Source organism: Zootoca vivipara, chromosome 11, assembly GCF_963506605.1.
Source record: "Zootoca vivipara chromosome 11, rZooViv1.1, whole genome shotgun sequence".
In the NCBI taxonomy this organism is placed as follows: Eukaryota; Metazoa; Chordata; class Lepidosauria; order Squamata; family Lacertidae; genus Zootoca; species Zootoca vivipara.
In genome coordinates, this window is record NC_083286.1 from 45,396,035 (window position 1) to 45,410,078 (window position 14,044).

The 14,044-nt window shown below is 43.9% G+C and overlaps 1 protein-coding gene across 7 annotated transcripts in view; it reads left to right on the top strand.

Moving 5' to 3' along the window:
• The window catches only part of LOC118077204 (complement component C6-like), a 34,170-nt gene that overhangs the window by 18,158 nt on the left and 1,968 nt on the right, over nt 1-14,044 (top strand). For all 7 annotated transcript variants that reach the window (XM_035100691.2, XM_060280314.1, XM_035100689.2 and 4 more), the window contains 10 exons: nt 1,061-1,301; nt 3,418-3,540; nt 5,572-5,738; nt 6,618-6,843; nt 7,723-7,894; nt 9,032-9,143; nt 10,322-10,454; nt 10,741-10,932; nt 12,549-12,639; nt 13,453-13,694. In XM_035100691.2, the coding sequence (XP_034956582.2) occupies nt 1,061-1,301; nt 3,418-3,540; nt 5,572-5,738; nt 6,618-6,843; nt 7,723-7,894; nt 9,032-9,143; nt 10,322-10,454; nt 10,741-10,932; nt 12,549-12,639; nt 13,453-13,694 (1,699 nt within the window). The remainder of the gene's footprint in view (nt 1-1,060; nt 1,302-3,417; nt 3,541-5,571; nt 5,739-6,617; nt 6,844-7,722; nt 7,895-9,031; nt 9,144-10,321; nt 10,455-10,740; nt 10,933-12,548; nt 12,640-13,452; nt 13,695-14,044) is intronic.

Consider the following 14,044-nt stretch of genomic DNA (forward strand, 5'->3'; position numbering starts at 1 on the left):
AAGGATCCACAAACCAAAAAAGAACTAAAGTTTCTCACCAACAAATTCATCACCATAAGATGTGGCGCAGGTGGCTGGTTTTATTGGCCTTCAAAGGTGAAGAGACATAATCATTTAGGGATAGTCCTTTTGGCTGCTATTAGCTATCATCCCACTGTATGGTGAACTCAGATGTTGAGTGCTGACACAAATTCAGTCAAAATTGGGCCACTGATAAACAAGAGGTATTAGGGTGTGTGTGTGTGTGTGTGTGTGTGTGTGTAGGTAGGTAGGTACGTAGGTACGTACGTACATACGTATGTACATACGTAGGTTTTCACCTGTAAACTGCTCCACTGTATTCACATACCCTCCAACTCTTTGAAGCCCAAATCCAGGACACCATCTTCCTGGATGCCATCTTTCCCATTTTTTATCACGAGAGCACGGCGGCTATTTTGGTTGCAATGATCTTGTACAATTTCACACCACAGATGCCCCCCCCAAGCAAAAAAATAAATAAAAACGGTTTTTTCAAGCATGGTGCCCAAAAATGTGTGTTTGGGGGCACCAAATGAGATCATGTCCCTCCCCAAAGTGCTAATTAGGGGGGAATTGCACTGTGAGATCGCAGCAAGCAAAATGGCTGCCATTCAAAAAATGGGATGTCCAGGTTTTGGGGGGGACAGTTGTGGGGTATGAAACACCACAGTTCAAGCGACAGCAGCACATGAGATGGTTTTCTCTGTGGTGGCTCCAAGGTGTTCTGGAATGCCCATCCATTTCCAGGTGTATCTTGTGGCAATTGATATACTTTTTTTGGCCTTGGATCAAGGTGCTGTCCTAGGCATTTGGACGAGTAGCGGTTTCCCCTTCTGCTATTTTATGTTTTGCTGCTCGTGTGATCTTGTTAAGCTTTGTGCTTTTAATTCATGGTTTTAATGAATTTTATGTTGTTTTAAAACCATTGTCGTTTTATGTGACCTGCCCTGGGAACATTTGGTGAAGAATGGCCATAAAAATAAAATAAGTGTCTTATTAGCAACTGGAACAGACTCTAACTTTAATTCTTCCATTTTAGAACTCCAACTTTATTAGAGTCCATAAGGTGATTGCTGTGTCGAACTTCACAGTGAAACAGTCGGACTTGCACCTCTCCGGAGTTTTCCTACAGGCCCTCAACAGCCTGCCTCTGGAGTACAACTATGCCCTTTACAGCCGGATATTTGATGACTTTGGGACTCATTACTATACTTCTGGTTCAATGGGGGGCACGTATGACCTCCTCTATCAATACAGTGCTGAAGAGCTGAGAAATTCAGGTATGTGGCAGTTAGCTAGGGAAGATAAGCCCACATCACCATTTTAACAGCAGTTAATGGCCCTGTTTGGGGGAGAATGGGAGCGTATATGCAACAATTTCTTTTTTAAAAAACCAAACTTTTCCAGAAATCTCTTTAGTGATATTATGAAATAGGATATAGAATCATAGAATCATAGAGTTGGAAGAGACCGCAAGGGCCATCCAGTCCAACCCCCTGCCAAGCAGGAAACACCATCAAAGCATTCCTGACATATGGCTGCCAAGCCTCTGCTTAAAGACCTCCAAGAAGGAGACTCTACCACACTTCTTGGCAGCAAATTCCATTGTCGAACAGCTCTTACTGTCAGGAAGTTCTTCCTAATGTTTAGGTGGAATCTTCTTTCTTGTAGCTTGAATCCATTGCTCCGTGTCTGCTTCTCTGGAGCAGCAGAAAACAACCTTTCTCTCTCCTTTTATATATTTGAACATGGCTATCATATCACCCCTTAACCTTCTCTTCTCCAGGCTAAACATACCCAGCTCCCTAAGCCGTTCCTCATAAGGCATAGTTTCCAGGCCTTTGACCATTTTGGTTGCCCTCCTCTGGATATGCATGAGGGAATATTGTACCAAATGTTGGGGGCAGGGGACCTGAAAAAGGAAATGTTTTAGATTTCTCATGAAGAAGGCACAAAGAGGAATGTTTAGATTATGCATTTCCTCTCTTATGCCTACTTTGACTAATGACGTCTTGAGTAACTGACTAAATTTGGTTGTGTGCGTGTTTGTGTGACATTTCCTTGGTTCCATGCTCTCCTCCCCAACAACATCCCCCTATAACTCCTGTTGTTCCTACCACAGACCTGTAAATCTTGCCCTTGTAGGAACACCATGGCAGCTAGGTTTCTGAACTCTGGCATGCTTTATCCTCTCACATCCAATTCTGGCAATATAGAAATGAAAGAACGTATGGACTTTTCCTTTGTTTGAAAAATCTTTAAAGCTGGCTGCACAAGACACCTGTGGATTTATCTGCCTAGATTAGAATTTGGCAAGCTTTCCATTCTGGATGGGTTGCTGTACCTACAAATTTCACCCTCTTCTAGAAAAAGGCGGGTGGGGCATTTTTACATCATCCATTGTAATTAATTGGGTGGATCCAATTTGGTTCTAAATTATTTGCTTTGGAAAGACAGAGAGCACCATTGAAACAGATCCTACTACTCCCCAAAGCTGCACATACAGTTGCAAGTTGAATCCTGTGGTCAAAGCATACCCCTAGAACTCATTAGGGAATCATAATAATAATAATAATAATAATAATAATAATAATAATAATAATAATAATAATATAATAATAATTTATACCCTGCCCTCCCCAGTCAAAACCGGGCTCAGGACGGCTAACACCAATAAAATTACAATAAGACATAAAAGAAAAGAAAAGAATTAATTAAAATATAGATTAAAATACAATATTGAAATTTAAAATGCAGCCTCATTTTAAGTAGTCCATAAATCCAAACCATGAGGGAGGAAAACACAGGGGTCAGACTGAATCCAACCCAAAGGCCAGGTGGAACAGCTGTGTCTTGCAGGCCCTGAGGAAAGATGACAAATCCTGCAGGGCCCTGGTCTCCTGTGAAAGAGCATTCCACCAAGTTGGGGCCAATACTGAAAAGGCCCTGGCCCTAGTTGAGGCTAGATTGGTAAAGAGAAACCATTTTATATGCATTATAACACTGTGACACCAACACGATTTCTCATACACGGTTTACAGTGCATTTTCCTGAAACACTTATTTGATGTGTCTAGAACCAGCTTAGGTTTGTGTTGTTTTGCATTATTTAAGATTGCTGGGATTCTGATTCCAAACCAGGCACATATTGTTATTTTTCTGTAATAGTAGAATGCTGCCAGACTTAGGAGCTGCTCCTTCTGCTAACTCACTAAGATGCACTGACCAGTTTTAGCCAGTTCTGATGAACAACATTTGCTCTCCACTTCGGAAAGAGACAGTGAGCTAGTCCCACAGTGTTGTTTGCAAGGCAGAACAATAAGTAAAAATAACATGAACGCTGAGTTGCTTTGTGAATTTCAAAGTACTGGGGAAATGATTTCTCTCCCCGCTATAGGTTTAACAGAGCAAGAAGCAAATGAGTGTGTCCGGACAGAAACAACGAGGCGTGTCTTTTTCAGGAAGAAAAAGAAAGTGCATACAAATTGCATCAACAACAGAATGAGTGAGACGCATGAAGGTAGCTATAAAGGATAGTGGATTTCTAACGATCCTATTGTCTCGGAGTGTGTCGCGGTAAATAATAAGAATAAGCAATAACCTCAATATCCTTTGTTTTTCCGATGGCAAATACTTGCAAAGAGTGCATCATGTTGCTATCAAGGGATTTGGCTGTTTTCATTCTTTGAAAAAATAACCCCCATTAAATTCTGCACTGGAATAGTCCAAATGTTCATGATTGCAAAGCACTGTAAGAGACTAATGTGAAAGTTTTTTTTTTAAAAAAATGCAAATATCACTTGCTTTTGGGGAGGGTTAACTGAAGCAGACATGGTCAAGGAATTTAGCCCTTTCTCTGCTGCTGTCCTTGGAAATCTCATTTTTTTCTGTAGCTGCTATTTGCATTAGGAGGAAATACCTCCCTTAGCAAATACTATTTACATATTATTATTATTATTATTATTATTATTAAAAAAGAGCGTCAAATGCATGTCAACTCTAGTTTGATCTTGACCGTTTCAGCTGACAAGTGGCTAATAAAGGAAGAAACGTAAGTCAAGAAATGAAATGTATCGTGGAAAGCTCCATCCTGCATCTTCCATACACTATGTAAATTAAATGAACTTGCATCTGCCCTACCCAGTGACCTTCTTTGGTGTATAAGTCTCTATTCTTCTGGTGCACTGATGTAATACTGCAGTCTGCCCTGCTCCTGTTCAGGACAAGCCTATTCCAGTACCCCTCCCACATGGTTTACTGATTACTTCTCCTCCAACAGTCGGTCAGCATTCCACAGCCACTGACCTCACTGGGTGTGGCGAACCTATTTAGGAAGAAGGTTGAGCAAGTAAGGGGTTAAGTTTGGAACCTTAGAACCCTCAGGGGCAGGTGCTGGCAGGGTATAAAAAAAACCTTCCCAGTGGCAGTTAGGGCAGTTGAGTTGAGTTGCAGTTGGGGTTGGAGTTGGAGGTGGGGGAATTGTGGAAGGGAGGTGGAGCATAGCTGCAAAGTTTTCCCTTTTCTCGCGAGGAAGCCTATTCAGCATAAGGGAATTTCCCTTTAAAAAAAGGGATAACTTGGCAGCTATGAGGTGGAGGTGTCAGTGAGAGTCAGAGAGCTAGGTGGATTATTGGGGGAAAGGAACACAGGATAGGAGATTGAGGTGAAACTGGTGGCGTGGTTTAATTAGAGGTATAGGCCGGTAATTAATTTAGCAGGTATAGGCCGGTATAGGGTAATAGTTATAAGTTTATGTATGACTTTATGCTTTCAGTAACCACACGCTTCTGTACCAACAAATAAAACCCACTTGTTATTTAAAACCTATCCTGCTCTGTGTTATCTGAATAAAGTGCAAGTATCCAGCTGGCAGCCTGAGGGAAACTGCAGCTGCGGATACAAAGTGTCATTGGTGCAGCATCAATCGATCGTAAAACATCCAGTGGTGCTGTACAGGTCCATGCAGGACCGTGACACTGGGTTTAGTGGGTTTGTTCTCTAATTAGATTTTTCTCTAATTCACTATGGTGACCTTCAGTGATATTAACTTAGGCAACCCATTTTCTCTGCTCGCACAGTTTGGAATTAAACTGTGCGGGCAAAGAAACAACATTTCTGCAAGCAGCGACAATCAGCTTGCAATTTGCAGGACGTGGTATTTGCCAACGTTCAGATGATAGTTGGTGCATGCAAAACCCTGTGTTATCACAAGTGCCAATCAACATGTCAGCACTTGCTATGTTGCTCAAGCACTGGCCATCAGAGTTGCCTTCAAAACAAACCTCATTTTCAGCTAAGCTGACCCACGCTTGACATAATATATGATGACAGAAAACAAGCAGGGGAGCATGGCTTGGTCAAGATGGCTTCATGGACCAAACAGAGAGACCTAATAGACCTAATTATGCACATGGGTTTGTCATGGCCGGTATATCTTTCATTCTTTCTGGTGGTTTTCTGCAAACCACCACCTGCCTCGATTTTGAATAGATGCTGTGAATTTGAGCATTGCTCTGGTAACCAAAAACCACTCCTTTCAAATCTGTTCCAGGTTCTTTTCTTCAGTCCTCTGAAAAGTCTATCTCATTAGTAAAAGGAGGGAGGTCTGAATACGCTGCAGCACTTGCCTGGGAAAAGAAAGGATCTTTCCCAGAGCATGCCGTGTACACAAATTGGCTGGAATCGACCAAAGACAATCCAATCGTTGTTGATTTTGAGGTGGGAAAGCAGAAGCAATGGAGCAATGTATCCTTTTTGCCCACAAAGACATGAACATAGGTCCTCGGTTCACATTGGGAAAAGCATTTATTGATCTGATTATGGATATTCTGGTCACAAAATAAAGTTAAAGAGCTGTGTAACATCCGCTTTGTATTCCAAAGGTCCCAGGTTCAACCCCTTGTATCTCAAGCTGGGACTGAAACCAGACAGTGTAGACTAGGTTTCTTCAAACTTTTCAGACCTGCTTTTAGCTCAAACATGTTTTGGGGGGACCTGTTTCTTAAACTTTGAGCAGACATCTGCATGGTGGTAGAGTTCCTCTTGGCACCCACAACTCACTAGGAGACACCTACCCATGAGATAAAGACCAGTAGTATAGACAATTGGTGGGTATCTACTGAGGTGGGTAGAACAACAGTCCAACTTGGTTTAAGGCAGCTCCCTGTGTCCTCCTAACTTTGTAAAGCACCTAAGGAGAGGTGTGATTCTTCAGGTGTTGTTGGACTCCAACCACATTACTATTCTCTTTATAAACCATTCCCCCTTTTTAACAATCAAGCACTGTATAAATTTTATGAACAAAACAAATAGCTTAACAACAAAGGTCATCCCTGTTTCCTTGGGACAGTCCCTGGATTTACAAATCAGTCCCCATACAAAATCCATTGAAGTTGAAAAGTGTCCCCGGATTCATTGAAAAAAAAATCTGGTAACCTTAAAATAGCTCCCATCATCCTGAAGACTGGCCATTTGGGCAGGTGGTGATGAGCGTTGGATTCCAACAGCATCTTGAAGACCGCATGTCCCCCATTCCTGAGATAAAGATGCACGGCACTTGTTAGGACTTGATGTTACCACAAGGCTCTTTTCATTTAGCTGGCTCCCATTTTGGATTTGGTGAAAGACTTCCCGTGTGCGGCGACTAAACGGCGTAACCTCAGGAAAGCTCTTGCGGAATACGCGGAGCGATTTGACCCCTGCCGATGCTCTCCCTGCCCCAACAATGGCAGGCCTGTGCTCTCCGGAACCGAATGCCTCTGTGTATGCCAGGCTGGTACTTACGGCGACAACTGTGAGATGAAAGCGCCTGATTACAAATCCGGTATATTCCTTCATCGTTTTATTTGCATGCTGCTTTTCCGCAAAAAGAATCATGCTCAAAGAAAAGGGAACCACCGCAAGAACAGTTTCATAATAACATAATAAAACTGCAATTCTGGAAGAGGGGGTTTTGGGGGTTTCACCTGGCGGAGGTGTGGCATCTGTCTTTGAAAACCTTATAAGAGCCTTCGGACACTCGCTTTGGATGTTGTGTTCAAATTTGAACGCAATCGGTGAAGCAGTTTCGGAGAAAAGTGGATAGTAACCCACATGCCCAGTTTACATTTATATATATATATATAGATAATAAAACAGCAATGTCATAGCAAATATAACAACCCCCCCACCCTCCCCACAACATTTCAGCTTCACATGGTTCTGATACCATGGCAGAAATGCAGGGAAGTGCAGATACTGCTATAGCACCTAGAGGAGATGGAAGAAGAATTTTTGTGTGACGGTGCTCACCAGTAGAGGGTACCATCACCTCCTCTTCTTCTTTTGCTGTCTATAGTAGCCATTTTGTGCTGGCACCCACAACACTTTTAGGAAAACATAAGTACCAGTGTTGCATTTAAAAAAAAAACCTGGCAGAGGGCCTTCTCAGTAGTGGCTCCTGCCCTGTGGAACACCCTCCTATCAGATGTCAAGGAAAACAACTATCTTACTTTTAGAAGACATCCGAAGGCAGCCCTGTTTAGGGAAGCTTTTAATGTTTGATGTTTTAACATGTTTCTAATATTCTGTTGGAAGCCGCCCAGAGTTGCTGTTGTTGTTAGCGCTGGGTATAGGCATGTGCTGCTCTCACCTTGTGTAACATTTCAGTGAATCTTGTGGTTATTTCAGGCTTGTTAGGGGTTTCTCTTCTCATCTGTTTCAGTCACCGTGGATGGTCACTGGAACTGCTGGTCTCAATGGGGTCCCTGTAATGCTGCCCATAAGAGATATAGGACCCGCGAGTGTGACAATCCTTCACCGCTAAATGGAGGGAAACCATGTGAAGGTGAACGGGCCCAAGAGGAAGAATGCTACCTCTCCATATTTGCTGACAAGTAAGAGTGAACTAGAAGGGCTAATTGTGGGAAGGGCTGTAGCTCCATTGAGTTCCATTTGTCAGGATTCTGCAGTTTCCCTATTTGCAGAATTTCAATGAAAATGGAGCCAGGAGTGGAAATTGCCAATGCTCACTTAATTGTTCCAAGTCTGGGATAGAAATAAATCTGGTGCGTATGATCGGTTTTGTTGCTACTTTCATCCCACAAACAATACATCATTTATTATACACGCAATTTGCATTGTGCCTCCTTTGCATTGAAATGAAAAGGTAGAATAATGTAAGGGCAATGCCAGTTACATAATCTACATAATTAATTAAATTAGATAAGTCCACCACAGCAGGCAGCGAGGCAAACAATGTAGTCATTGGCAGAAGATGATCTACGGTGGAACAGAAACAGGGCTGCATGTGACAAATAAAGAGACAATGGAAAAACCCAGATTTGATTCCTGGTATCTGAACATAGCTGTCAAGTTCTCCCTTTTTTTAAGGGAAATTCCCTTATGCTGAATAGGCTTCCTCACGAGAAAAGGGACAACTTGACAGCTATGCATAGCTGCCAAGTACCCCGTTTTCCCCGGGAACCCCCTGTTTTTACTTACCTTTTCCCGGTGGTCCCCCGTATCACTTCGTCTCCAGTTTTTCTCCGTTATTTTCTCCTGCCGGTGGCCATTTTTTTCTGACGGTGTCGCCCCGCACTTCCGGTCATGCGTAGAAGCTACTTTTGAAGCTGGCGGCGGCCATTTTTGGTGCCCATAGAAGGGCAAAGCGACACCGGAAGTTACGTTGATGCAACTTCCGGTGTCACATGGCTGCCGGTCCCGGATTCTGCAGTCCGGGACTTGGAAGGTAAGGCTATGTATCTGAAGACAGGGCTCCAGAACCCTGAAAAGCAATTGCTTCTCAGTGAAGACAGTCCACCTAAATCTCTGAGCAGTGAGAGGAATTTTTTTTTTTGCAAGAAGCACCTACCTTGTTTTTGGTTTCCTTAGAATGAAGGTTACTAGAGACTGGTGTCTTTGTGACAATTATTTAAATTAATATTTAAGAACATGGAAGAGCGCTAGAGTCTTCCTGGTGGTTCTAGTAAGCAAACAAAGGTTGCATGAATTTCGTGGTTCTTTTCTTCTAGGGGGGCCTTGTGTCTCAACGATGGTGACGAGAAAAAGGAGAGGGATATTTTAGTTGAGCAGCCTGAATCTGGATGCCTCAAACCAGACTCTCCAGAACATGGATTCATCAGGGTGAGTGTTGGAGCTTGTCTTGATGCCTAGCTTGCTCTTGCTCCTGTCTTCAGCAAAGAGATGGCCTGAGAGGCCTCTGAAGGGCCCCTTCTTGCCTTAGTGGACCAGTTTGAGATTTCTCATCCATGTTGGCAGCAGGACCAGCAGTGTTCCATGAGCAGCTGAGAGCTGCCATTTTAATTTCCCACAATTCTTCAGAGGGAATGTGGATAGAGAAGAAGCTTATCTCTCTCTCTCATAACTCTAGAACTCCTGGACATCCAATGAATGTTGGGAGATTTAGGACAGATAAAATGAAGTCCTTCTTCATGCGGTGGGTCAAATTGTGGACCTCGCTTCCACAGGAGGCCGTGGTGTCCACCAACTTGGATAGTGTTAGAAGAGGGTTAGACAAATTCATGGAGGATGAGGCTATCAATGGCTGCTAACCATGCTGTCTACCTCCAAGGTCAAAGGTATTGTGCTTCTGTGAACTAGTTTCTGGAAATCTCAGGAGAAGAGAGTGCTCTTGTGCTCTGGTTCTGCTTGTGAGCTTCCTGAGGGTATCTAGTTGGCCACTGTGAGAACAGGATGCTGGACAAGATGGGCCTCCTACCTCATCCAGCAGGCTCTTCATTACATCATTGCAACTGTGTAATGCTTGAAGAGTCATTCTGCCTTTAAGATAGAATCATAGAATTGAAGAGTTGGAAGGGACATAGAGGATCATCTGGGTCACCTCCCTGCAATGCAGGATTATGCAGCTGTCCCATATGGGGATCAACCTTGGTATCAGCACCACACTATAACCAACTGGGCTATCCAGGAGGAGATAAAACATTAATGTTTTTGAGATTAGATTATCAGACTAGGATTTGGGAGGTCCTCCTGGGAATTCCCACTCAGTCATGGAGCTCACTGGAACCGTTCGCTTACTTTCAGCCTCACCTACTTTACAGGGTTGTTGCACAGATAAAGGAACAGTGGAGAACTTTTTGGATACACTAGCTTCCCTGGGAGTACTTGTGTAGAAGGATGGGATGGCATTGGCCCAAATAAACGGAAGAGCTAGCGATATCCTGAAGAAAGGTTCTGTGGAGGAGCTTTCATGTTACCAATCCAAGTTGTGATTCCAAAACTTTCTAAAACTTGGTTCCAATTGATCAGCGAGTAAAACCAATTCTCCCTTTCGATTTCAGAATGAAAAGAACTATTATGCTGTTGGCGAACAAGCTGAAGTTGTCTGTTTGAGTGGATACAACCTTGTAGGGTATCGGTTCTTTCTCTGCCTACCAGATCAAACGTGGGCACAGAGGCCTGTCAATTGCCAGCGTAAGAGCCAGAAAAATCCATGCCAGATAGAATGATTCCCCCCTCCCACTGTGTGATCTGTTGTGGGTTCTCCCAACCCCTGCGAAGCCAATTTATGGGGAGGAGGAGAAGGGGGAAAGCCTCATTGTGTTAGTGGGACTTGTTGCTCTCGCTTCTGCTAGTGCAACTGTTTAGTTGAATCTGGAGCAAAGGGATAACTAAACATTTGAGTGGATCTTTAATTGCATGTTTAACCTGCAGGCTTTTTATCACAAGATGCTTATTTTATTATTTTACTTTGCTTCAGCATCCTCTTGTCTCAGACCATCAGCATCTCCTAGTGTATCCATTTCTCCATTCAAAAGTGACTACAGCATTGGGGAAACCATCCAACTTAGCTGCCCAGCAACCTATATCCTAAGTGGCCACAGACAATACACTTGTGGGAAAGGCCCATCTTGGAAGCCTCCTATTTGGAGCCTGCTCACCTGTGAGAAAGGTAAAGGGAAGCAAGTTGATTCTATGTGGTTCAGTGGCTAGTAGTCTGCCAGACCAGGACTGGGGAGGTGCAGGTTCAAATTGACATGTAGCTGCTTCTCAGTCTTTGCAGGGCTGTTGTGAAGATAAAAGTGCATGACTGGGGAAAAGAACTACATTGTGGCCTGATGATCATTGTAAGGGGGAGACAGTATAGAGAACCTCCCCCTTGCATCAGAAGTAGCCCCTCCCCAAGCAGTGATGGAAGCGAGGGCTCTGAGGAAACCAGTCAGGAAGTGGAGGGAGAGTGCCAGGGCTCTGGCAGCATGGGAGAGCCCCGGCTACACAGGAGGGAGGAGATAGAGGGGGGAAAGGGGGAAGAAGGAAAGCATGGAGCATAGACCCTTTCCTCCGGTTCCGGAATTACGCAGGAGAAAAAAGGGGAGGAGGTTTACTGTCCCGAGACTCTTATGTTGGAGGAAGTCAGGCGGAGGGGCAGTGCCGGATTCTGCATCGGATTGAGCAGACATGTTTTCCACACCTGTCTCACTGTAAATAGAGTGCACCAATAAAATACTGTTTAAAGACAAGCATGTGGAGCGTCGTTACTCTGGAGTAGTCGCAAGAACCCCTGACAATCGTTTTCCAAAGCAACTACTCTATTCTGAAAAATGGAAATCGTAATGCTGGTGTACAAAAGAGGTTCAAAGACTCTCTCAAGGCAAATCTATAAAAAAAATAGTATAAACACTGACAACTGGAAAACAATGGCCTGTGAGTGCTCCAGTTGGAGAACAGCCTTTACCAAAGGTGTCATGGACTTTGAAGATGCTCAAACTCAGGACGAAAGGGAGAAACACGCTAAGGGAAACCCTCACCATGATCAACTCCCACCCTGAAGCCTATGTCCCCACTTGGAAGGATGTGTGGATCCAGAATTGGCCTCCACAGTCAATTAAGGACTCACTGTTAAAACCATGTTTATGGAAGACAATCTTACTTGGCTACGAGTGATAGAAGAAGAAGAAGAAGAAGAAGAAGAAGAAGAAGAAGAAGAAGAAGAAGAAGAAGAAGAAGAAGAAGAAGAAGAAGAAGAAGAAGAAGAATGGTGCCTTGAGCTCTCTAGGAGCGGGGAGGAATAAAAATGCAACAAATAAATAAATGGACACCCCCAAAACCACCTTTTACGCACCTCTCTAATATAGTATGTCCTCCTTTCCAGTCCTGCCTTGTGACTTTAGGCTTCGTTGCCACTGTGCTGTCTTGCTTCTAATATAACAGTTCTCTGTATGTGTCTCTTCAAAGCCTTCCTCTCTCATTTTATTCCACATTCAAACTTATTCCTTCAAGTCTCTATGTCTGCCAATGCTCAATGCACGTGAAGGACTGAAGCTCCGTGGCAGAGCATCTGCCTTGCCTGCACAAGGTCCCAGGTTCAATCCTTGGCATATCCAGGGAGACACTTCTGCCTGAAACCCTGGAGAGCTTTTGCCAGTCAGTGCAGACAGTATTGAGCTAGATAGACCAAAGGTCTTACTCAGTATAAAATAGCTTCATGTGTTATGTTATCTGCAATAGGATTTGTGTTTCTGAGCCCTATGAAAATAATGATTTGCTGGTTGTTGTTTTCCCCCCCAGATGGTCACTCTCAAGCTCAAGGCAGTTGCAGGCCAGGCCAAAAGCAGGCTGGATCCCATTGTATGTGCCTGTCGCCAACAGAGGACTGTGGGTAAGGAAAGCTTCATCCCCCCCCCCCCATGTAACATGTTGAAATATGTATAGCTCTAAACTTGTTTATCTGGAGTGGGAAATTTCAATGAGATTTCACGCCTTGTGGAATCGCATATACATATGCGAATAAAGAAACAGACAATAGCTATTAAGCAGCATGACAGAGGTGTTGATGTAAACACACATTTCTTTTGTTCCACTGTCATCCACGGTCAAATAAGTTTTTGAAACACTACCCTCCTGCCCCCCACCCAAAAAGAAAACCCACTACAAAACCTGTTTGGTGAGAGATTACTGTACTCACAGCAAGCAACTATGCTTCTCATGTACCTCTTTCAACACTCTGAAGAACAAACAAAGGATCATCTGCCTCCATGTCAAATTTATGTTGGTCTCATAAAGCTGCCTGATAAGCCTAGGGACATTCCAGACTTCAGATTCATTGCCTCCTTGAATCTCTCCAATGTGCTGAGCAGGCTTCAGGTTATTTACAATCAACTGTTCTACAGTCCCCCTTTAAAGATGATGGAATCTAGGCTCCTTCCTTCCTTCCTTCCTTCCTTCCTTCCTTCCTTCCTTCCTTCCTTCCTTCCTTCCTTCCTTCCTTCCTGGTTCATTCGGGCAAACAGGGCACTGCCCCACTAACCTCAACCTGCCCTCTTTTTTTGCTACCAATTCAGAAGGTGGCACTAGCTGTCAGGTTCCTCCTTTTAGTTGTGCAGCGGGAGGAATATGGGGACAAAACTAGAATTAGCTTCTCCTTTCACGCCTCCTACTGTCCACTAAATTCTTTCTCTTTCTGCTTTCGCAGCCACTACTCTGAAGATGTTTGCGTCCTGGATGCAGCTTCTGAACAAACCCTTACAAAGCCCAGCTGTCAGTACTTGGCAGAAAAATGCCTTGCAGAGGATTTGCTCCATTTCCTGCATGCCGGCCCTTGCCTTAGTGACACGGACTTGTGGTGGGCCAAGGAAAGGGCCAAAATGTCCGCAAACAGCATAAAGAAAGAACCTTGTGGCTATGACACATGCTATGATTGGGAGAGCTGCCTGGGTAAGCATGACTCCTCAGTCCTGCAGTGGCTCTGGGCTAATGTGATTGCACTCGCAGCAACTACAGTTGCATCTTTAGCCAATTAATTTGATTAACCAATTAAAACAGAGGCGAGAAACTTTTTGGCTCTGTGAGCCAAACCTGGGTTTTAGCAGGAGTTTCCATGGCATGGAATTCAGCCAAACTGAGCAGCACTGGCATAGCTCAGCTGGTAGATTATGAGACTCTTAATCTCATGTTCGTGGGTTTGAGCTGGGCAAAAGATTGGACTCTTTTGGGCAGGGACTGGACTAGGTGACCCTCGTGGTCCCTTCCAGTTCTGCAATTCTACGATTCTATGATTTAACCCT